The sequence below is a fragment of the Drosophila elegans genome, unplaced genomic scaffold, assembly GCF_018152505.1.
Source record: "Drosophila elegans isolate 14027-0461.03 unplaced genomic scaffold, ASM1815250v1 contig_183, whole genome shotgun sequence".
NCBI classification, from domain to species: domain Eukaryota; kingdom Metazoa; phylum Arthropoda; class Insecta; order Diptera; family Drosophilidae; genus Drosophila; species Drosophila elegans.
This window is the reverse complement of record NW_024545550.1, coordinates 12,287,513-12,312,537: the sequence shown is the minus strand read 5'-3', so window position 1 is coordinate 12,312,537 and position 25,025 is coordinate 12,287,513. Positions and strand designations below refer to the sequence as shown.

Sequence of the window (25,025 nt, the reverse complement as noted above, 5' to 3'; positions counted from 1 at the left end):
TTTGATAGCACATAGGTTGGGGTTTCCTCCGGCACACACATTCACGTGCAGTATATCCTTTGTCTTAGCGATTACTCCTTGAGTCGGCAATCCGATACCGCACAAGGTGTAGCATTTCAAAATTTAATAACCAAGTGGGCTGCAGAAATTGCCACCGCACAAATGCCTATAAGTCCCTCGCTTCCTGTTCAAGCCGAGCTGCGGGCGAACCGAATTCGAACCATCGAGTCCGAAGGATCGGGCATCGGCATGGGCTTCTGAGGGACGGAACCCATTGAAATCCCATTTGCCAACCGCCCGCTGACACAGCCGCAACAGCAGCAGCTGGCGGAGTGAGGGAGACGGGGAGGGAGGAGCGGATGGACGAGCGGTCCGCTTTTTGTACGTGTCAATTCCGGGGGGTAAAGACTGGTATGTGCACGCACAAAAAATATCTGAGCAGACGTCCATGTTTTACCTTTTTTTAAGTACTTTTGAATAACATTGAAAAAAAGTTTCCTAACTATTGGTAACCTTTAATATTAAATAGCGATGAAAACAATTAATCTTGTGTCTTAAACGTAAATCAAAGTTCATTAAATCATCTAATATTCACATTTGTTAACTCAAATATAGCATGATAATAATTTGAATTCTTTAATAATGAAAAAAACAAATAACAATTAAAAATATTTTTAGCTTAATATGTATTTTCTTTGTCTAATCTTTTTAGTGCTTAAATATTTTATAATTCCTAATCTGCTTTCATATGTATTTTCGAGTTATTGTCGAGCTTAATTTACTTTTTAAGGATTTTCAAAATATGTTTGGGGCTCATATTCTTAAAGTTTTCCTAAGTACCTTGCTCATTTTCCTTAGTGTAATGGGGCAGGGACTGTGTTTTTCCGCTGGCTACTAGTCAGTCAGGCTGGGCATTTGGTTTTTGTGCCACATCAGTCACTGCGCCACAGAAACATCAGGAGCAGCACAAACTCACATTCGCCGTTGCAGAACGTCCTTTTTGGGCAACTTAACACTTGCAGGCTACCGCTCAGCCACCCAGTCACCCAAAGCCACCCAAAAGCCAGCCACATTGCACCCCAAACCGTTAGTGCATCAGTTTTGTGTGCTAATTTAGCGTCTAATTTTCCATGGACAGCAAATGAACAGCTTCAACTGACGGTTTTCAGCTGCCTTTGTTGTGCCTCTGTTTTGTCAAAACCATCAAAACGAGATGACGATGCAATTGGAGCTACGAAAGCGATTGCATTTTGTCACTTTTGTGATTCGAAACCGAAATATGACTGGTAAAACTTCATTAAAAGTTGAGAGAATGTTGAGTGGGCTATCAGGTCGACGTTTTCATAACATTGCAACAGAGAATAACAGACTTCATATAGGTAAAAAAAAAAAAAATAAAATAAAAATATAAAAATATTCACCATAGCAGAGCAAGGTTTCGATCCTCGGACCTCTGGGTTATGGGCCCAGCACGCTTCCACTGCGCCACTCTGCTCATGTGAATGTAAATATAAAAGTGACAAACATAATTGGCAAACAAAAATAAGATTCAATACCAAAAGGGATGATGAAACCGAACCAACAAATTATGAAAACTATATGTAGCGACTGAGCGTGGCAGTGTGATAAGCAGTGACATCGAAACTGGATCTAATAAAATACGATAAGAATGAAAATAACTGATGACTTGATGGGTTCCTTTAATCAAGCATATTAATACAATCAAGATCTAAATATATTTTAAAATTAAATTAATTGTCCCAAATAAAAAAAATTTAATAACTACCTGAAAACCCCACAATACTATTTCATTAAAAATAAAGCCCAAAATGGGCATAAATTGGTTATAACATATTGTATTGCCATTATTTCTTCTCAACAAGCAATTGGACAAGCATGACGCAAAATCCAATAACGTTCACCGGGCATACAAACATTATATATGATATATACATATGCCTGCTTATGATCCTTCTGTATTATTATACATATCTATGGAGCATTGGCATCCGCGTAATTATGTTTGCTTCCGTGGCCGACGTCGCCAGGAGCAGCGGCCACCACAAGGATGCGGATGGCCAGGATGCGGGGTCGGGGATTGGGGATCGGAGACAGAGCCAACAATGTGTGGCTTGAAATTTGACACTTTCACAGTTGGTCAGTTGATTTGCTCGCCCCCGAACCACGCCCCCACGCCACAATGCCCCCGCCTTTGCAGGAGGTCTGTCTGCATTTTGTTAGATTAATGTCCTGTTCAATCATCAATGGTTCAGCGTACAGCGCCGTCTTTGTTTGTATAGCACTTGTTTATCGCTGTCCTGGATGAGCGGAGACGGGCAGGGCAGGGATAAATATACACTATAAAAAATACGACACACGTTAAAATATGTAAATCGCCAAAAATGTTTTTTTTTATTTTATTTAAAATTTAAAAAAGTCAATTTTTGTTATTATATTATTAATATTTTAAAATTTAATTAAGAATTCAAATAGTTTTAGTATCGAAATATTAATTTGATTTTCATACAAAAGGCAATATGATTTACAATTTTTCTCAGTGCAGAACTGGACAACGATAACGGTCATTGTTGGTGTGACTGTGTGCGTGAGCATTGGCTGCTTGTGTTGGGTTTCATCCTTCGCTTTCTGCCTGTGCTTTTTGGTTTCCTTTACTGTCGCTTCTTTTCCTTTCGTTTCCCGTTCATTTGCTCCTACTCTCTTCTCTTTTCTCCTTTCCCTGTTCCTTGTGCTCCCTCTATTTATTGTTGTGGCCTGTGCATTCATCCTTTGCTTTGTTCTTTCGTTTACTTTTAATTCATTTAGGTCTCGTTTTGATTGATGACCACTTTAATTGCGGATATTAAATGACAAGCGCCAGAATCAAATCGAACCGAAAATGCAAAAAATGGAGCTCTCTAATTTTCTGGTGTCTTTTCCGACTAGTATTCTTTATTTGTCTGTGGGATGATTTGCAGTAAACATGGGATTTGAGGCTTTCCGCATTAAGTTAATCAAAAGTGGCAATATAATAAGCTCAATTTTCCTAGCATAGTTTTGGTAGTGGGAAAAATAGTTTTGGTATATGTGTACACGATAATGAGTTATATTAATAAAATAAACGGGGCTTTAAAAGTTTATGGAGAGTACTACAATTAATTTTTAACATAGTTGAAAAGGTTTTTTTGAGCCAAATATAAAACAAAAAAATGATTTGTTTTTGGTTGGGTGGTGGTGTGTGATTGCGTCACTTTCCACCCACACCGTAAGACATTCCCTTGAACTATGCACCACGCATAAACCCAGGGACCTTTTGATTAAAGGTCTCTTGTCCACACAATTTTACGCCTTTGATGTGGGCGCGATATAATGCTGTTGATACAGTCAAATGGAGGGAAGGAGGGAAAAGCGTAGGAAAGCGGGGCTGTGTGCAATCGCAACTGGGTTATACTCGCTGTAACTACATAATAATTCTAATGAAAAATGTCAGGAGGCAAATTTGATTACTTGCTTTGATTGTCAATTAAAGGCCAACAACAATTTGCCGTGCGGTGAAATCTCGTTACGTTTATATGGCCGCCAAGTCGCCCGACAGACAAACTATATACTTTGTGCACACATATATTTATGGCACTATGTGTCAGACTTGATGATGAGCGAATCCTAATTAATTTAGCAATACATAAGTATGTATGTTTGGGGGCGCCTTGCATTAAGTGACACAGCAACGAGTCACAATTCGCCTGCTCATTAGCCGCATTAATTGATAAATTGATATTGGCTTTGAGGCGAAAGTGGGTTGTGGCTGGTGGAGGATGGTGGGTTTTGGGGTATATGAACTCCCAAATTCCTGGCTATGCTGCACTGGCCTTCTGGCCGCAAAGTTTCCACTCCAAGTTGAAGTTTTTGGGTGAATCGGAAAGAACAACATCAATTCCGGGCATCCTTTTTCGGTTCGTCTGTTTGTCTGGCTGTCAAATTGAACTTTGATTTGATTCGATATAGCAACTGGCCGGTGTCCAAACTTTTATTCAAACTGACAAGTTTCCTGGCCGGACCAACAACAATCAGTTAATGCAGACGGTACGCTTACTACTTTTATTTTTTTGTCTATTTACTGAGCCCCAGTTGATTAATAGATGGGAGTTTTAGTGTCACAACTGTCTTGATTAATGTTTGGTCCAGCGGAATTTGTTTGTTTGTTGCGGCCGGAAAGAAGAGTGAGGGTGGCCAATTGTTAATTGTGGTTAAGCGCTTTTAATTTTCACATGTGAGTCGGCAGTCGAAGAAATACGAACCGAGCCGAATGGAAATGAAACGAAGTCGGCCAGCCGAACTCGTTCGAAAAACCGAGCAGCAATTAAGGATGCGCCTGCGCAGCAATCTCTTATACTCCCGCAAAAGCTCTGCGAAAAAAGCTCCGGGATCGAGCTGAGCTTGGTGACACTTTTCGTTGAAATACGGCGGCACACTTGGCACGGAGCTCAGTTGCCGCCAAGTGGTCAGTGTGAGTGGTGCTCCCAGGGAAGAAAATTGTATCAGGAAAATGAAGAGGGAGAGGCCGGAGCAGGAGCCCCAGCCAAGATCAGCTGGTTATAGGGAAAGGAAGTAAGCCACTCTAGACATGAATCATGAATCAGCGGCTCATTCAACGTCAACACGTAATCCCCGCAAGGACTCGTCGTCGTCACCATCGCCATCGCCATCGTCATCGTCGTCGTCGTTGTCGTGGAGGTGGAGGAGGCATCATAATAATGCCCCCGATTAAAGAACAAAAAGCCAGGCTGAAGTGCTGCAAGTCATTTGTGTGCTCATTGTGCAAACAGATCCCGGCTCCTTGTTCCTGGTTCCTGCGCCGGAAACGCTTTAAGAGCCCCGTCAGCCGAGGGCTTAGTGCAGGCACAGGCACTGGCACAGGCACTGGCACTGGCACATAATGTCTGCTAATATTTGAAGAGTGCGTCGCATTAATTGACATGAAAGAAAGTCACGAAAAAGAAAAGGACGACCGACCAAGTGGTGCAGCGGCAGTGGCAGAAAAGGATGTGCTCCTCCTAATGAGTGCACGACAATGTGGAGCCTTCTTGACGGGTAAGTGCCTCTGGCTAAGACGGCTTTGGCCCCCAACCTTGCCCACCTCCTCCGAGTGCTGTGATTTTGCCCAGTGATTTATGTGCCAATAAATGCAGGCGGCCGGGTCATATATTCTGTTTGAAATTAGCCTCGATACCCTTAGTGCTCCGATTCCCACCAAATCCTCCTGAACTCCATGTTAATTAAGTGCCCAACGAATCTCTTCATAAATTACACAATTTTCACCCGCTTTTCCGGCTAGGGCCATTAGCCTTATTGGCATATGCCAGCAATCAATTTGAAATTATACACCACAATTTCGCATCGCCATAGCCATCGTTCTTGTTTCTGTTGTTGTTGTTTTTGCCGCTGTCAGCCTGCCAATTAGGGACTATACACATATATATGGCACTAAAATGCAAATAGGTTTGCTGATTTTTTTCTCCCCACTTTGTCTGTCTGCAATCAGCCATCAATTGTCAAACATTTTCTAGTTGATTACTGGCTTTATTTTGGTGTCCCGTTTCTAACGATTTTCATTCTTTGTTTGCTGCTTTTAATTTGGCACAATTGAGTTTTTCGCTGATACTATATTAATTGAATGTTTGGTGCAATTAATTATATTTATTCGGGCGCGGTTTTTTCATAAAGTAATTATATCACACGGCTGATTTGCATTCATAATATTCTATTTATATTTAATACAAATTTATGCTTATTGTCAAAGCGATTGCTAAAAGGTAAGAAAATCAAATTAAAATGTCACACTTAAATTGTGATTTATTTGTAAATAAAAATAAATTAATGAGAACTATTATTCTAAACACAATTATTATTTAAGTATTTAAAAATAAATTAAAATTTAAATGTACACAACTCAATAGGACATAATTTTTAGATTTTAATAAACAAGCCACTGACTTTCCTTAAAATCCTTAAAAGCTTGGGATATTTAAAAAAGCAGCAAACAGGTTTAATATTCCATACAAATTTTCGTAGCTTATGTAAAAAATGCTCGAAAAAGTACAATATGCATAATTATCCCACTAACAGCTTTCCTTAAAACTTTCCTTATAACTTTCCCGCTCCTAAACCTACGGCTTTGTTTATAACAACTCGCCACAAACAAAACCAAAAGATTTTAAGCCAAAAAGTCAACCCTCCTCTGCCTTTTTGCCTGTTTGCCCCGAGACTTAGCATCTTTTGTAGATTTGCGTGAAAGACAAAGACTGGCTAAATTTCAATTAAACAAAAAGGAAGTGAAAATCGTTTGTCGCTGGCACAAAATGTACCATATTATATATAAATGGAATTAGTTTTAATTAAGTCCCTGGCTGGGTTAGGGGCAGCCACAAAGAAAATTCCCTTCCTCACCAGAAAAATGTTAACAGACTCAAATTACCAACTCACAGCCCAAAAAGCCACCTTACCAAAAAAAAAAAAAAAAAAGAAGACTCGACTAAATTAAGCAACAGCAACAAAATGAAACCAAAATGTAGCCGCTGAAGGAAGTGATTAAAATTTTACCTAGCCCCAAAGCCCGAAACTCGGACCCCAGACCCAAAAATAAAAACCAAGGAATCTCGCTGGCCTTTTGCTCCCTTTTACCTTTTTCTGCTATATATATATATTTTTTTTTTTTTGTAATAAGTATTAATTAATGCAAAAATGAAGACGAAACGTAAGTAGGGCTTCTGCTTTTGCTTCTGCTGATTTTGCTGCCGCTTCTTGTTTTACAAAAGAGCAGCCGCTTTGCAGTTGTTTCCCCTTCTTTTAGTTGTTTTATATTTACTTTTGTTGAAATTTGAGAGCCGCCGTCCAAGCAAAGTGACGCAAATTAAGAGAGCCCCATGGTCAGGAGCAAGTCAAGCAGAAGCAACTTAATGAAAACGAAATTGACACCTATCCACCTGGGATGGGATGGGATGTCTGCCCTCTCTTCCTGACCGCAACGTAAAGTTATCCGCACGTCTGGAGTTACTGTGTACGTATTTGTGATATGAAAAGGGCGGTTTTCTCCTTTTTTTTGCCGGGGGAAGGACATGTCAATAGTTGCCCGCTTCGCACTTCCGGTGACATTCTGCTGCCCATCATCGGGCCACGCCACACACACATCCTTGTGTCCTGTGCTGTCCTGTCCTGTCCGCTCATAAATCTTCCGCTCGCATATTTCTGGGTGTGTGTGCTTTTATCTGGCTTTCACGCTTCCGGGCGCTTCTCCAGTACCCCCCAATCCGAACTCGAATCCGAATCCTCAATCCCGGAACCAGGATCCAATACGAAAACCGAAAAACCGAACTGTGTCTTCAGTTATTTGAGTTTCGTTGTTTAGCTCATAAATCTGCTTATCTGGGGAGTTGGATCCACACCCATGCCACAGCCTTTGAAAAAGGGCTAAAAGTTCTTTCAGATTCAGATTCAGTTCTTGTTTTTCCCAGCTTTCCCCAGCAGCTGCGTGGCATTAAAGGCTAAGGGCTTTGCAACTTGACCCTGTTGCAGTCATGCATAAATTTCTTAGATTCTTAACCATTGACAAGCCAAAAACACACACACACAGACACACACAACCACTCCAAGAAATATAAATTAAAATATGTTTCCAGTATTCGGCAGCAACCATATTGTGCCCAAAAGTTATAAATATTTCGGGGGGAATTAATTAAGCCCTACAAATGGAAAGACCACGACCGAAATATGCACAAAATGAAATTAGAGCCGAAAAAAGATAAAAACGTAATGAAATGAAATGCGGCCTAAATGTTTTCAGACATTTTGGGATTGTCGCAGGCGGGCGAAAAACAATGAAGGGGCAATAAATTGGCAGGGAGCGTGAGGGGGGGGGTGGAGTGAGTGCCCTGGCCAAAGGAAATTGAAATATGTTCGGCCTACAAATGGGTTGGAAGGATGCTGTGTGAACTGGAGTGTAAAGTACACAGGGTCCTAATGAAAGATTATGGGCCGGGGCTGTAGTGCTGTAAAGATTATGGCTGCAGGTTCGAGATGATCCATTGTTATCGACAGAGAACAAGTTTGGGGAAAACACAAATTGCCAAAGTGATTTATAGTAAGGGTAAAGGAAGTAAAAGAGGACTCTAGGAAAAGGACAGCCCAAGTAATGTGGCGTTAATTGTGAAAGAAGATGGAAACAAAATGTAATCCAATAATTATCTTAAGACCTATAAAAAGATTGTTCAAAAGGCTTTCGTTAATTGAGTTTAACATTGACTATTTTTCCAATTAATAACTAAGCTTCCAGTTATTCCATCAACACGCTGAGCTTACAAAAATCCATAACGAAATGACTGAACATGTTATTTAATTTTTTTAGCACTTAAACTTTTAATCTTTGGTTTCTGTGTGATTTAATTTAAATTTTGATGTGCGGTCAAAAATTCCTGACTGGTCAGATGCGACAATTCCTTTCGGTTATTTCTATTTTTATGTTGTGCACGTATATTTTTTGCTTGGCTGAGCAGCAGGATGCGGACAGGATGCGGACAGGGCGCACTGCAGGACACTTTCGGCTTTTGGCTGCAGTCTGCATACGTCATCGAACTGTTGACCGAGTTGGCGGCGGGCCAACATGTTGCCTGTTGCCTGTCAGCACAATTTCCAGATAGGCACGGACTCTGTTCTCTGGGCACTGTTCTCTGGGCTCTGGACTCCAGACGCAGGACCAGGAAAGAATCAGGACCCAAGAGTTGGGACAGGACACGCAGCTAGGACACACTGGCAGGCACTAAGGCGCAAAGTGTTGATAGAGCACAGCCATACCCGTTCCCACACCCGTTCCCATACCCAAACTCTGACACAGACAAATGCAGATTTCTGCTGAGGCTGCAGGGGGCTCCAGTGGCAGGACTCGAAGGATCCTGCAGCTGGCCTCGTCATAAAAAGCATAGCTGAGCCAACCCAGAGCCAACTGCAGTGGCTACAGTGGGTGCACAGCGAAAAGCGGCACACAAAAGTCAAGAAAATAGTTTACTATTACACTTAAAAAATTGTCATAGAAACTGAACTGTTGTTACTATTGGGCATGAAAAATTTGCCAGTAAGATGAGTATTAAATGATGTGGTTTAAAAATAAGGCTTTAAACTTAGTTAAACTAGTTTTAGACTTTTTGGTATAGAAATGAAACTAAAAAGTATAGGGGTTATATTATGAAGTATTTATTTTCATGGCACACTTATAAAAACTAATCTATCAGTTTTGTGTTTTTTTTTGTGTACAAATTATAATTAATAATAATATTTGCTGTGCCAATGTAAATCTTCAATAAGGTCACTTAGCCTACAGAAGTTCAGATTAAACTATCTTTACTTGCAGAAACAAAACAAAAGGGTATAAAAATCTACTATCTATCAAAATCTACTTCGAAAAATAATTGTAAAAACTAAATTTAGCATTTATACTGATATGTTCAGTTTTTTGAGTGCACGGTCACTTCAAATATATATCGCACATGCCCTTGGTGTTGCAAGACATTTTTCTGAATGTAAACGGTCTCTGGGTAACCGCAAAAAATGAGTGTGGGCCAGCTGGCTATTTCTACCTGACCACCTGATTCCACATGGACTCCTCGGCTGCTGCTGCTTCTGCTGCTGTACTGCCACTGATGATGCTGGCTCGCTGGCATCCATCAAACGCCGCCATATTGAATCAACGCAAAATAATTGCTTTTTAAATGGGTTTTTATACCGGCATCGGGTGAGAGAACAGTGGCTGGATACAGGACATGGAGGCAGGCCCATAAATTCAAGGCATCGCCACCTTACAGCACCACACAACTGCCCGTGGGGTGAAGTTTTTTCTCGGCTCGCTGTTCTCCTTGAATTCCCGCCGATTTGTGAGCTTTAATTTTCAGATTTATGCCCATGGCAGCAAGGACACTTTTAATGAGATTTCGCTTGGATAGTCCGATGAGAGCAGGGATGAGGAGGAGTAGTGAGAGGAGTGGGAGTAAGAGGAAGTGGAGTCCAAGGCGTTGACAGACAAAGATTATGAGAGATATGCCAAAAAGTCAGTGCGGTTAAGCAGCTGCTGTTAGTGGAATGAAATGGAAATGGATGATGACTTCGGGCCAAGAAGGGGAATCGGGCCATGTTAGCCAACTTAAGTTTCCATCGGATGATGAAAGTATACACAATTTGCTCCACCCTCGTTCCACCATCCAAAAGTTTCCCTTGTTTTCAGTAAATTTGCGTTAAGCAAAGTGGTGAGAATTTTCTACCCATCGCTATCTTTTTCTCGTCGGGGCAATGACAACATAATTAGCTCATTTATCAACTGAATTGTTTTTGGTTAAGTTGAATAAATTATGTGAAGAGAATTTCTATATATAAACAATATTTCATCATTTTTGTTTCAGTTGTTTTAGGGTGATTTTATTTTAAATAGAAAATTTTATTTAGTTGTGGAACTACAAAAATGTGATTTTGCCAAGAGTTATATTTCAAGAAATTGTAATTTGTAATTTGTAATGTGATACAATTTATTTCTTAAATGTTAAAATCAAAATTAAAATCTTTACAATATTTAAAAGTAAAGATAAAGGCAGTCCCGAAAACAAATTGAAAACTTTGGCGAGCCATGACGGCAATCAAATACAATTTACATCGCGACCAAGGGAAAATCAAGAGCGACAGGGAGAGGTATATGGTAAGAGCGAGAGGGGAAGGTTGTTTATGCACTAGCTTAATTGAGTTCAACTGAAAGTGTCAAGTCATGGGGCCGAACTTCAATGCGAGATTCATACGCAAATCGGGGGCTAGCCTATGGTATTTTATGGCCAGCCAAAGAGCTCATATCACTACCCGATAATTGCACACATCTGCAGAATAAAAGATAATGTCTGGCTATTATAGTAGGGGCGGAGTTGGCAAAAACGCATCGTTTTAGCATTTCCGTTTTGGCACCGGAAACGGAAGTGTAACTGCCGCAAAGGCGCATGTATACCATACACACGGCACAGGCTCTTTGTCCTTCGCTCCTTACAATCGTGCTTTTAAGTCAAGGCGTAGCCGGTTGCATTTATAATTAACATAATGATGGCATTTTGCTAAACACCGTTTTCCGCATGTAACACACACGGCCAAAGAGATAGGTTGAGTGGCAAAAGGGAGGAGAGGCACTCAACAACGGCTGCATAGTTGACATGAAATGCCAACTTAATGTCAGAAAGTTAACATGCCACTTGAAATTAACAAGCCGCGCCGAGTCCTTTTCCCCCCCCCCTTCGCCCTCTACTCCTTCGCCACCAAACCTCACCTCATCAACGGAAGCCTTTCTGCATTGTTTTGCGCATGCATATACATCTATATATGTATATATAGTATATAAACTCGCAAACACTCGTCCTCATATGTGTCCTCCTGAAGTGCCTGGTCCGACTTGACACAGGCGACTGGCGTGTCAGGTGAGGCGCATTAAAAATGTAGAATTTCATCTTTTAGTCAGCAATTGTAGCGTTTTTTGTCGAGTGTTTTCGGCCCTGTCTAAGTTCCACGTCCTCGAGTGCGGCCGGTCTGGCTTTTGTTTCGCAAACTGTCGCGCTATTTAAAAGGCAGTATCCTTTTAGCCAGCAGGCTCAATAATTAATTTATTCGCCCACACAGAACGCACATGGGCTGCGTTTTTTTGCATAGCTAATGAAGCCGACGACTAACCCCACTAAGTAAATGTTGTGCAACAAAGGATATTTTACACAATGAACTTGGCTGAATGCCCGGGAAATCGGGCGGTTCATTTGCCAACCCCAAAAATTGATTGGCTGCGAAAAATGCAAACCACTCCTCCACTAACCAATAACACAGTTTATGGAACTTAGAATTATGGTTTTTTGTTCAGCGATTATGGTATTTGCATGCTATTTGCTATATAATCTGTCAAACGTGTGGCCATTAAAGGTGTTTGTTTCTGCTGCTGAAAAAATACACAACATACCTGGCGTGCTCGCAGAATGTGAAATATGTATTAATTAAAATGGGCCAGCATGAAATTCCTTCATCGAACGCATAGGCTTCATTTTTTGCAGAAAGAGAAACCAGAACTCACTTTAAAATACATTTAATTTAATATTCAAAGTACGGGGGTATAAACAGCAACAATGGCTCGGGGGAAGATATTTTAGGGTCCAAATTGGTCGTTAGCACATTGCCAGGGGGAGGGGGTTGGAAAGGTGGTGGGTGTGGGTGTGGGTGGAAAAGGTCGCTGCAAATTACACGTGACATGCTAAATGGTCGGGGGTGGGAAGGGATGGGGAAGGAAGATGTTTCTGGGTTGACAGCGGCACACAAACCTTCTCGGTTGCCGTGCCAAAATGATCATAAAATTAGCGCACAAAAGTAAAACATATGAGACGCGATTTGAATTTGACGCCATTACCTTCATTTGGGCACAGCCACGAGCACTGTGAGAAATAGTCATAGGTTTTTAACCATTTCATAAGGTATTTATAGTCTTAAAAAATAAAAAAAATATATTATACTACTAGTTTTTTTAATAAGATGTTTTGATTAAAGAGGTTATTGTAATAATTTTGTATTGACATGATACTATAAATTAGACCTTTAAGTTTAATTTATAATCCATAAAATCGTTGCTTATTTTTAAATTTTACAATTTTTTGTTTCAATTTTCAAGAGTTACATATTAAAATTAATAAGTATAACTGACGATGAGAGTCCTAGTTTTAAAAGTCAACAATTTTCCACTGTGCACCATCAGTGGCTAAAGAATCTAGACGGTTTGGAGAGGGGGCGGGGGGAGTCACGCATAATGACGCACCAGGCGCCAAAGTCATTTGCATATGCCAACCTAACCAAAAAACAGCGAATGAGCGCGCACATCGCACTCCGGGCTAAAAACCCAAGGATACGAGGGTGGTGTATATATTTTTATTGGCAGCTGCCTACGGCCGGAGACTGTGTCTGCCTGTCTGGCATACTAAGTGAGCTCTTACCACCCTCCTTCCCTTTCACAAGCGCAAAAAAGTGTGGGATAGGGGGGGGGTGATGGGTGATGGCGAAACCCCCTTCCCCGATAATAATCGTACATTATAATGTGTTTGCCCACTGATAGCGTTAATTATGCAGGGGCCGCTGCGCTAATTATGATTTGTAAGCTTTGAAAATGCTGCCTACTTGCAGGCGCCGCGCCGCGTTTTTAATGAACCTATATCGTACGTGTTCGCCGGCCAATCAATGGGCCATTGTTGGACTCGAAATTCGAACTGAAAATGTGCGCAATCTACAATCGTCAGAGGGGAAGAAGGAGGAGGTTGGCTAAAATGGCACTTGAGGCGGACAAAAGGATGCAGAAGCAGCAAAAGCAGAATGTATCTGGCGGATACGGCAGTGCCGCAATTATGTTACAAAACGTTGCAATTAAGCAAACTGTAACAAAGGCATGACCAAGCGTTGTAACTAAATATGTGAGGAAATGGGGAGTAGGACCAAAATCGGGGAAACAAAAAACTTCCGCTGTCAACGCTGTTTCAGTCCCCTCCCCCCCTCTATATCTCCTGTACTTTCAACTCAAGTGCACTCTAAGCTCGACAACTTGAGGAGGAATTCTCACTGCAGTGTGTGTGTGAGAACGTGTTCAATTGATATTTCTGAACGCGCAAGGAAAAAGTTATAAATAGCAAAAAGGAAGCAGCAGCAGCAGCAACTTGAGCCAAAACTGCAATATTGCTTTTCTTCTTGCGCTCCCCCCAAAAAAAGCCAGACTAGTCTAAAAACACAAACGAGATATGGTAAGAGTGTGCGCCAGGGTCACTTGAGGCCACCTCTGGACTTAAAAAGCTGCTCGAACCGGAGCTACTTTGCCGCAAGTCTTGGCCGGGCTAAGAAAGCCAAACAAGTGGCTGCTCCATATTGATTGCCGAGCCAACATCGCTCCAGGCTGCACTCGAGTTGACACTGCCCAGCTCCCGCCCCCTTTTGGCACTTTCGTTTGGAAACCTAACTCTTACTTACTTTACGGCAAATGAGCCCCAAAAAATCTGAGCACTGGGAAAAAGCTATGTATGCATTTTGGATTAGTTTGATAAATCAATTTTAAAGTTTGGAAATCTGCTGTATAAATCAAAAATATTAAAAACAAATTGGGAAAAAAAGGTTTAAAATATTTTGTGTAAAAGTATTTTCTTAATGCCTATAGCATGACTTATTCTAATAAATTTTTGGTACGTTTAAAATCATTTGAAAGGTCTTCTAAGAAAGGCAACAATATCATTTGAAAAAGATAGTAAAACAGCTATGCCTAAAATATATAGTTTTTACGACTATTTAGCCAAATATGTTTGTGTACTTTTATGGTAACATATGTTTCCAAATTTATGGTCATTCAACACGAAAACATTGAGGTTTTCCACCTGAGAGGTCATTGTTGCCTCAGTGTAACCAAATGTGAACCCTGACCCAACTGGTTCCGTGTGCAAATGATTTTTCCAAGCTGCATATTGAAATTTTATTACATTCGGCCCCAGAGGGCCTGAAATGAAGGAGAGGACGAGATTCCAGAGCCAGACTTATGGGGTCGGCAGTCAAGTCAGTCAAGCGGCACAAATTCAAACATTTGTATTGCTGAAATTGAAAAAGGTGTCGGGATGAAAATGAAAAATTATCCCCCGCACAGAGGTGGATTTAAGGGGGCAGTGCAGTGGGAGTGGCAGTCTGCCGACTGGTCAGCGATGATAGCGGCAATGTTTTGTCTTCATTGCCGTCGCTTTTGTGGAAATGTGTCTGGATCTGGGTCTGGGTTTGGGTCTGCTGATGGAATGACCGATGTCTGGCCAACTTGACGCCTCCTCGACTGTGTTCGGTTTGGTTTGGTTTGGTTAAAACAAGAGTTAAGCGTTGATTGGCTGCTGCTGGTGGCTTAATTGTTATATACCAGCCGCATTGCTGGGCTTAATGAAATGAAACACCAGCCTTAATTGATCGATTACATTCGCATATACAAATACGTGTATGATGAAGTTCATAGCGGAGACTATCGGCCAGTGGCGTCATAAATCATTGCCCTATAGTTGCAAGTACATAAATTAATACGATACATAAAGAAAATTGTCCATTTCATATTTATGACTTTCCAAAACTATTAAAACTGGTTATTAACAATGCTGATTTATCGGATGGCATGTGCCAATGCTTTATATCAATTAATTTGTCGATGTCACGGGACTACGCATACGGTTCCAATTAATTTTGGTAATTAAAGGGAATTATTAAATAGAGTATTTGCCAACATATTGAAAATTGATGAATTTATTTATATATGGTATAACAAGACTTCAACGCTGTATTATTGGGTAATTTTTAACAGAATTTATATCTTCATTAAATATCCCATTTGTGATTGCAACTTTCTTATGCCTTGATTTTCGCGTGTGTGCGAAATTTATCTTTCATTTTGACGCTTTTGCTGATGCCACAGTTGGATTTTATGCAAACATATGCGGCGTGAACAGCAAAAGTCGCGATGCGGCCTCGTGCAAAAAAGCGTAGGCATGCCAAAAAGTTTTTCCGGTCTTTTCCGAGGGTAGAGCGCGGCTCTAACAGTCCGAGTCATGAGCCTCGGCCAGACAGCTGTCAACAGTCAACGAATATGCAGGCAGCAAACAATGCAGGGCCAAAAGATGAAAAAAAAAAACAAAAATGAATGGCCAGAAGACCGGAAAACCTATGCGCGATTCCATTTTCAAAATTCCAGACTGAGACTGACATATGTGAGGAATAATCAAGCCAGTCTCTGTTGTACCTACATTCTATTCGGCTTTTACCAGCCAGCTGACATCCGCAGTCTTTTTCACACCTTTTTGGCCAAGAGTCTACATAGGTATTTAATGATTCCCTGGGGCTAACAATTTATTATTCAGGCGTAAGCCCCATTAAAACAGCTGACTCTAATGTCAATCCAAAGTGAAGCTATGGCTTAAGGGAAATTTCAATAATTCTAATTTAGCAACAAAAACACTGCGGATGGATAAAAGCGCTGGCAATGTTTAGCGAACGCAAACAATGCCCACAGACAGGGGATAAAATGCGAAAAAAGAAAGAAAAGTGGAAGGGATGCCTCATTGCTGGAAAACGTGCAACTCACTTGGTCGTTTTGTTATTTTGGCTTTTTCATGCTCCATTTATATAACCAGTGTCGGCTGCTCTGGCAGCTGGGACGTCTTCTTGGTCCTTCGTCCTTCGTCCTTAGTTCTTAGTCCTTGCCCTTAACCCAACGAATCGTTCGGTCTGGCCAAGAATTTGACGTGTGCTCGTTTATCATTCATTTTGCGCTCGCTTACATTATTCGAACGGAACCTGAAACATTAAATTTTAGCACGTTTTGCGCTAACGTGCGCTCATTTCTACTTTGGCATTACGCACGCCATAAAGCTTAGCCTTAGCCTTTTCCTTCGCCCGCTTTTCCTTGCTTTCCCCCCCCAGACTACTCATTTTCCCCCCGCTTTTCATGGACTTGGGCATCAGCCGTAATGAAGTTAAGTGACGGCATTCTGCTGGCGGCTTAACAATCTTGTTGGTTGGGGCGAAATTGTTACCACCATCGTTGTAAAACAAAACAATAATGTTGAGTCTAAAATCCTTGAGCAAATGGATGCTGGAAAATTACCAAAACCCCTTGATCGGATCGCTTTTTTAAGGAGAGACTGTTTTAATCCCGAGATACATTTATTCAGACATTTATTCAGACATTTGTTTTATTATATGAGGCTGATTTCGTGTAAATGTATATTTTAATTTAGAAGAAAGATTTGCAAGAATTCCCATAAAAGTTTTATGGAACATTGAATAATCTTACAGAAAATCAAAGAAACTCCTTAAATAGTTAAATAAATTAACGTTCTCTTATTAAGACTTGTACGATAGTATATGCTCAAAATTATTTAAGCCCAAGTGACATTTTTATATCGACAATTAATATATTGCTGCCTAGAGTTATCTCCACTTTGTTTTAATCATAATGTTTTATTTCCGAACATTTATTAATTTAGTTGGAATCTATTTTTAAATGAATTCGCCATTGGCTTAATGCTGTTTGCATTTTTTCCGACACTTTCAATTGGCTTTTATGTCAACATATTTAGTTTATGGCGCAGCAATGTTTTAATGTTGTTTTCCCTGCAATACGTCCTCGTCCATTAGTCTCCAATAACAGCTGCAATTTAATTAGAGCGCAGAGAAAATAGCCCTGATAATTTATTTATAACGTCATTTGTAGCCAAAAGGAAAGCGGAAGTAGCACATGGCTTTAAAACAGGTAAAATGTGCCAGCCATTTCCGGGTTTCCGCTTTTCGCGAACCTTAAAGCAAACAAAGCGACATTTAAAATTCAATAATCATAATTAAATAGTCAAAATGCCAAAGGCATTTGAAGAATCGCTAAGAGCTTAACGGCTTAATCCAAAAAATCAGATTCAGAATCAGAAAACGGAAAACAGAAATCCGAAATATGAACCGTGGCAGGAGAAACAACAGCGAAGGCATAACTTTTAATGTTTCTAACTACTCGGCAAGGAAAGTTGCCGGTTGCCCCATGCTCGACGTGCAGCCATATAATGGAAAACTTGTTTAAAACTTTTAAATTAATTTTATTTTCACCATCCCAGCCAGCAAGCCAGCCAGCCAGTCATCCCATTCCACCTTCAGATGCAGCGTTAGATTTAGTTTTCGTTATGTTAGAAATGCCAGCTTCCATTTCTCGCCACCCATTATTTCCTGTTTCATTTGTCTAGAATCTGGATTGTGGATTGTGGATTGTTGGCCCGCTTTTTGTCGCAGTCCGTGTCATTCCAAGTCCAAGTCCGAGCCAGCAATTAAGGCAACACAATTGCACACAAGTTTTGGTCGCACATCTCCATCTGCAGCTCCATCTTTGTATCTGTATCTGCAATTCGGGGTCTGCATTCGCATTCGCATTCGCATTCATTGAGCTTTAGCTGCCAGCCGTCTGCAGTTAGTTATTATAATTGCACTTGACTCCCGACTTGGCTATTCGGCTGGGGAAATTGCCCGACAGGGTCATCCACTGGGAATTGAGTTTAGTCTGCATAAATTTATAAATGGCTTAGTTTTCTTCCGCACAAAGGGATACAAACTGTCGCAATTTACTCTCGATCTGCATTCACAATAAATGTTTACTTAAGCATTATCTAACAAAAGAATGAAATCTCAGGGAAATTTAGTTATTGGGGGATATTTTAAATTCTTAAAGAATATAGTTTGGCTAAGAAATAATCTTTAACTATCAAGTAAATAATCATACTTTTCCGATTGTGCTGAATTTATACGTTTAATCTTTATTTTTATATCACATTGTTTTTCGAAAGCCATTATTTATTTATAAGCATTATGTGTTCAAGAAATATAAGCCTTATAAACTTTGTAATGAACAGACAGAAAGTTGTGCCGGAAAGTAATCAAGGGCTATTAATTATTACTCCTGATAAAACCATTAATATTGATATATCTGTTATGGCAATTGAATCGTAATTATTCATAAGTAATTAGGTCCCCGGAACTATGCAGTATTGAATTAGATTGACGCAGATTGAGCCAGTCTGGATCAATATATTGTCGAAGGTCTGCCTGATTGGGGAGAGTTGGACACGCAAACAACCTGGCCAAGAGTCCTGGGGCAGCAGGATAACAGCAGTTAACCGAACCAGCCCTTGGGCGTGGTTGTCTGCTCTGACCATTTCAGCCATGTGGGGCGTTTTTCATGTCCGAACAGTTTGTTTGCTGTCGCGGTGTCACGTTAACCCATGACACCCCAGCAAAGTCCACATGCGCGCCTATGTACACAGACCCCTGCCAAGAAGTGCTGACTGATGGAACACGCACAGTTTGATCAATGTGGGCGGAAAATGTCGAAGGGGAGGTTTCCTGCCGACAGAAAAAAGGACGCCGCTGACCAAGTGTTGTTTGCCAAAAACAAAACGCCAGCACAAAAAGTTTTCAAATTACATTTTGTGTTTTGCGTTTTAACGTTGTTGCGCTGCGCTCTCCTTTATTTTTATTAAACAAAAAAAAAACATTTCTGATCATGTATAGTGTAAATATTTGGTACTGGAAATAAGTTTATAAAATATAAAAGCTTAACCGCCTTAACCGCTACAGCAACAATGTTTTATTTTCCATTTTATAAAAAGAGTCCTGGTAATATGAAATTAAACAATCAATATTACATACCCATTATTTAAACCGAAGTGTTTAAGACCTTTATTCCATTTCCAATGACCAAATGCCAGAATTTAAAGGTCATGGTTTGCCCCTTAGCAAGTATACTTTAGGGCCATGCCAATTAAGAAAGTAAACTGCGTACACTTGGTCCAATGGGTCCTTGAGTCGTCAGTTGACTTATATTTTCGCAGCGAAGCCTTTATTAATAATATTTTCCACCATCTCTTTCCGTCTCATTGCAGGTATGTATCTACATCTATTGATGGGAGCGCCTTGAGTGGGCAAACGTCGAATGGCGAAAAGGGCGCCATTTTCGGCTGCCGCAGCGGGTTTTCAACTTTTCATTTGGCAGCGGACAAGCGAGGGGCTGAGGGGCTCACAACATGCTGTCGTTATAGCCAAGGCGACAGTTTTCCGCTGCAGCAGACTTGCTCCATTTCGGTTTCGGCTGCACTTGGTCCTTACTCTCCACCACTCGACTCGCTGTAATTTCTTGGCGTTTATTTTCGTGCTTTCTGCGGTAAGTTTTTGCGCTTGCCGTTTGCCGTTTTGCCGTTTGCCGTTTTGCCGCTTGCCGGTTGACAAAGTTTCAAGTGTTCGTTCGCTTTCTAATGTAATTAAAATGCTTACAAATGTTTGCCAACAGCGATAAAATAATCATTTGAAGCTGGCGCAAGAAAAGAGGGTACGATAAGGGTGAGGGACATCAAAAAAAAAAAAAAGAAGGACACAAATAGAATTATAATTGAAGTGGAGCATGGCAGTGGCAGCGTTATCAACATCTAATTTGTAGCATCAAATAAAAATCAAATAAAATTATCAGTGCAACGTGTGAATGCTTAACAAATTGACGAAAGCGAGGCTCTGGCTTGCAGATACAGATACTTTCATACACTACTGCCCGCATACACGTGGCGAACTACCAATCCAGCCGGCTGTTTTCACTTGAGTTCCCAGCTCACGTAGGCGATAATGTTTGCCTGCCAAGTGAGTTGGGTTCTTGCAAGGATGGAGGTCGGAACTCGGGACTCGGGATCCTGAATCCTGGAGCCAGTGAAACGCCCCCAGGCTGACATGTCACGTTAAAGTAGAAGCAAAAAATTGCAAAATAGTGCGACGTGTCGTTTCAGTGTTCTTATACTTGCATAAATCTCATTCTTTAACATATGCAGGAACAAACATGTTCTCATGTATAATAAATATATATATTTCCATGATGTCACCATTTTGTAGGGCAATTTCAAGTGTGGTTCAATATTTCACATGGCGGCAAGACAACCAAAGCTTATTATTCATTGACTTGTATTGCACTTTCCTCAAATGTAATTAAACCAATTTGTTCATTAAAACTGACCTTTTTATTTATAAATGGCTCAACATTTCAATTAAGTATTGACATTATTAAGCAACCAGGGAGAGGGTTAAAAAAAATGTAATGAATGCGTAAAACTCAAATGAAGACAGTAGATTCTGGAAATTGACAAACTGAAATAGTTTAAATGATAACATTAAATATATTTGTTAACATTTAATGAAATGCATTTCACAATAATAGCAAGCTCAAGATAAACGTTTGGAAAATGGAACTTAAAATATGTTTTTCTTTACTAAAAATGGCACAATTATTAATTAAAAGGTTTAGCAGTTTCTAAAAACATTATAATTGCATTAATATTTTCACTAGAAAGAGTTTATTTTATATAGCATAAAGTTTTAGGATACAACTACCAATGCTTTAAGTATGACGTGTGCTTTATGTCCATAGCTCACTGTATCGGCAATAAACCGTTTTCGAGTGCCAGGCCGACCTATCTCTGGCCCACTCGCTCTCCCACTCTTTTGGCCATTGTCACGCAACCGCAAAACAAAGAGCGGAAAAAATGGGAATAACGAAAAAAAAAGGAACATAAAGCTGCTACAATGCCAGATATTTATCTGGCTTTATTGACAAAAGCGTTTTGTCGATTGTTCAAATAAATTATGCCTTTATCAATAAAGTCTAGGTTCCCCGATCCTCGTGCCTGCCTCATATAGCCCACTTTTCCCGCTTTTCCATCGCCATTGCCGTTGCTACGTGACGTTGGCTGTAACTGGGGTGAAGATTTGTTATAGCCATAATTCAGACCAGAGAAAAAAAAAAACAAAAAAATGAAGAGGAAAGTAAATCCAAAATCAACCGAGTTTTATGCGTGTATTTATGAACTGTGCTGAACGCAAAAACTCTATAAATCCTTAAGCAGGACGACCGAGATTCAGCGCCCAACAGACAGGCAAATCAAATATGAAATTGTTTAAGTGATTTTTCATTTTGCGCTTTCACCTTGTTACCGTTAACATAATTTTAGGGCAACAACTTTGCCATAAGTGATTTTCCCACTCCAGTGTATTTTGTTGTTCCCACTTTGATATAGATTGCTCCGAACAGGGGGAAATACGGGGATGTGCGGCACCAGCCGTCATTTAATTTTATCGTACGGAAGTTCTAAGTGCAATGAGGTTGTTGTTGTTTCTGTCAGGTGGGGTGGGCACCTTGAACATTGCTTAAAAGCCCGCTAAAATGTTCAATTTACGTGTACTTTTCTTTTTTTCTTTCTCTCGCCGTTATTTTGAAACATTGAAAATAAATTGAAACTGCTGGCTGGCTGTTCGACTTTTCGCCCTCCAAAAAATGAAAAAATAAATAAAAAGGTTCGCTGACAACATGGGACCCCATCACATCACTCTGTTTGCTCGCACAATATGTAATAAAAAAAAACTGTATTTATTTATTATGATTTTCCATTTCAAGCGGAGTCAGCAAAAAATTTAAAAATTGGCGCAAACTGTGCCCACTGGCGTTTTTCTCCATTTTGCCATCTCCATCCCTGTGAAAACATTTTTTTCCCTCGTTTAACAACGGAAATGAATAAGTGGAATGTTGTAAAGGAATTAACAAAAATATTTTAACTGTCCTCGGGGTCAAAAAATATAAGAAAATGCCAATAAAAACAAAAAAACAAAGTAAACATTGGTTACATTATACAACAATAATGTTGATTGTAGGGAATAACGTTATATGGTTAGTGGTTATCCAAAAAAAAGGTTCATCATTCAACTCTTATTTTTGTTTCGCTCCATAGGAACTACAGTCATAATAATAAATGAGCTCATTGCTCATGTCAGTCGGGTATAAAATGTAAATTTCAGCATATCTATCGCGAAATCCGTGGTAAAATATATACCCAGAAGTTTCGGCGTGCAGAACATATATCAAACAATTTTTCAGAGACTTGTTCAAGTACAAAGTCAGTTCAGCTGCACTCCCGCTCCTTCGCTAGTCATACATTTATGGACGTGTCCTCAGCAGCACAAGCAACTCAATAAGCCAGGCCACAACTTCCGCACAAAAAACAAGGAAAAATCCTTGTTGGGGGAAGAAAAAAAATTTTATACAAAAATAGCGAGCAACAAGAAAAACTTTCAACAAATTTCTCCAGCATTTTGTGCGCATATTTTAACTACAGCGCATTATGTTTTGAGTGATTTACGGACGCGCACACAAGCGGGCCAAACAATGCGCGGCGAAAATATAGCAAATAAAAAGTAAGGCATCACTTTGGCCCTGTTTTGTTTCTGCACTTGAGCAAATGATTTGCGATGCCGCGCCGGCCAAGGCGAAATGCTAATGCGGCAAAGTATGCTACACAATCCAGCCACTCCGGTAATGCTCTAGTTGTGGATGTAGTTGTAGTTGTGGTTGTAGTTGTAGTTGTAGTCCTAGCTGTTGTTGTAGTGGCAGTGCCATTAGTGTCGCCAACTAACTTTAGATAACTAATTAGGGAGCGACGGCCAGACCCCGCTGACTTAACTGTAGTTCTGTGTTAACCTTAGCGCAGCTAATTACATTTAATGCGTCTAGTAAGCAACTTGGCAGCGCGAATTGTGTTACTTTGGCGCAGAGGGCAACAGAGGGGGAGTGGGTTATACAGGCGGCTTATTAAAACACTTGGAGGCGGCACGTAGAGTGCTCCGTTCTGGGGACTCCAGACTCTGGAGCAACGTGTGCTCCGACTTAATTATAACTAATTTGTAGCATATGTAGAGGCGGAAAGCAGAGATGAAAAAGTGGCCGGAACAAACCTCAACTTTTGCGGCTCAAGTGGCCATTAAAGCATTAAAGCCATATTCAAATGATACAGCAATTAGCCATGTGCACGTGTGTGCGGCATAGGTACTTCGAAAAAAATAAGATGGGTATTTAAGAAAGCTAGCTTTAATATTTTTTCCTAATAATAGTAAGGGCTTAAGAATTACAAAAGTAACTAGATATGATTTTTATCCTAGTGCAATAACGAGCCATATGAAAGAAGATCGTGAAAATCTGTTCCACGCTAATCGCATTTGTGCGCACATCAGCATTACATTTGCATAATTATTAACGTTGATTTTCAAGTGCCATTCCAACCCAACACCCACAGCCCTTTGGGCCCCTTTGGCAAAAACCAACTAACCAACCAACTAACCAGCCAACAAACTGACCAAGTGAACGAGCCACCGACCAAATGATTGAAATTAAAACCACAGGCGAACATAAAAAATCGCTTACGTTAAAAGCTCATGCTAGAGATACGACGGTGCGCGGTTTGCCGGAAAATCGGAAAATCGGAGTAAAAAGCTGAATGAAAAGAGTGGGGAAAGGGGGAGGGGATGGGGAGGGAAAGGAGCATGGGACGGATGCAGCACCACTCGAATGAATTCACGTAACCGCATAAAATCAAACGAAATAAGCCAAGCACCGTGGAAAAATGGCAACAAAATGCACTTTATGCCAAACTACAAGGGAACAACTCCACGTGCCACTGCCACTCAACACCACCATACCGCCATGCCACACCAACCCACTCTTCCGATCGGGAGCGAGGCGCAATAATGGCCAACGGCACGCACGTTGGACCAACCGCAAGACCCACGGACAAATGTTCTCTACGGGTTTCCCGAGTTCCCAGGTTCTGGGCTTCCCCATTCCCATCCCCATCCCTGACCAGTGGCTATCACACAATGCTCAAATGCACCGTAGATGCGGAGAAACCGGGGCAAAATCCGGAACATAGTGGGTGAAAAAAGTGGCAACTTTTAACCATAAATGTAGGTAGATTGGAGCACCCAAAATGACCAACAGAAAAAACACACAGGAGCAGAACGAAATTGCCAGAGCAAATACGAAAATCAAGTTTAATTTTGGTGAGTTGGAGTGCAAGCACAAAGTGCCGGATAGCATGACATTGGGTTGTCGGAGTAGAAAGGGGTGGCACAGGTGCCCGATCAGAAAGTATTTAATTTTCCAGCAGTAGCGCACCGAGATTGCGTTAAAGTTTCCATTACAACTACTACCGTTTTACGGCTGAATAAATGCAGTTGTGGCAAAATATTTTCCCAATTTTGCCAAATTTTCCCGGTACTTATTAGCAGTGCAAAACTCAAGTGAAATTTAAATTGTTCATCTAGAAACTAATTAAGAGACTTACGGAAGGGAAAACAGCCACTCATTGCCATAATCTTGAACTGAAGTATCAACAACTTTACTCGGATTGCCAGCCAACATTGTGGCATCACAAAATCGATAGCAAATATACTATACACATATATAGATAACTAAAACTCATTTAATAAATGGCATTATAAAGCCGAATATGTGATGGACAATTAATCAATCAATCGACGCTTAACCCCATTCTGCCTAATCCCCTTTTGTGGGCAGTCACTCAAAAGCCGTGGCA

General features: G+C 40.6%; 1 protein-coding gene and 1 non-coding gene across 3 annotated transcripts in view; one reads left to right on the top strand and one right to left on the bottom strand.

The window, feature by feature from the left end:
* The window catches only part of LOC108141324 (matrix metalloproteinase-2), a 77,169-nt gene that overhangs the window by 22,066 nt on the left and 30,078 nt on the right, over positions 1 to 25,025 (top strand). The window contains exon 1 of one of the 2 annotated variants that reach the window (XM_017264603.2): positions 4,479 to 5,088. The exons of the other annotated variant lie outside the window; for it this stretch is intronic. Within the exon in view, the coding sequence (XP_017120092.1) occupies positions 5,069 to 5,088 (20 nt within the window). The 5' untranslated portion in view covers positions 4,479 to 5,068. Of the gene's footprint in view, positions 1 to 4,478; positions 5,089 to 25,025 lie in introns of those variants that run through there. 2 annotated transcript variants of the gene reach the window in all.
* On the bottom strand, positions 1,424 to 1,495 carry Trnam-cau. The gene has a single exon. It is a non-coding gene; the product is annotated as a tRNA-Met (tRNA).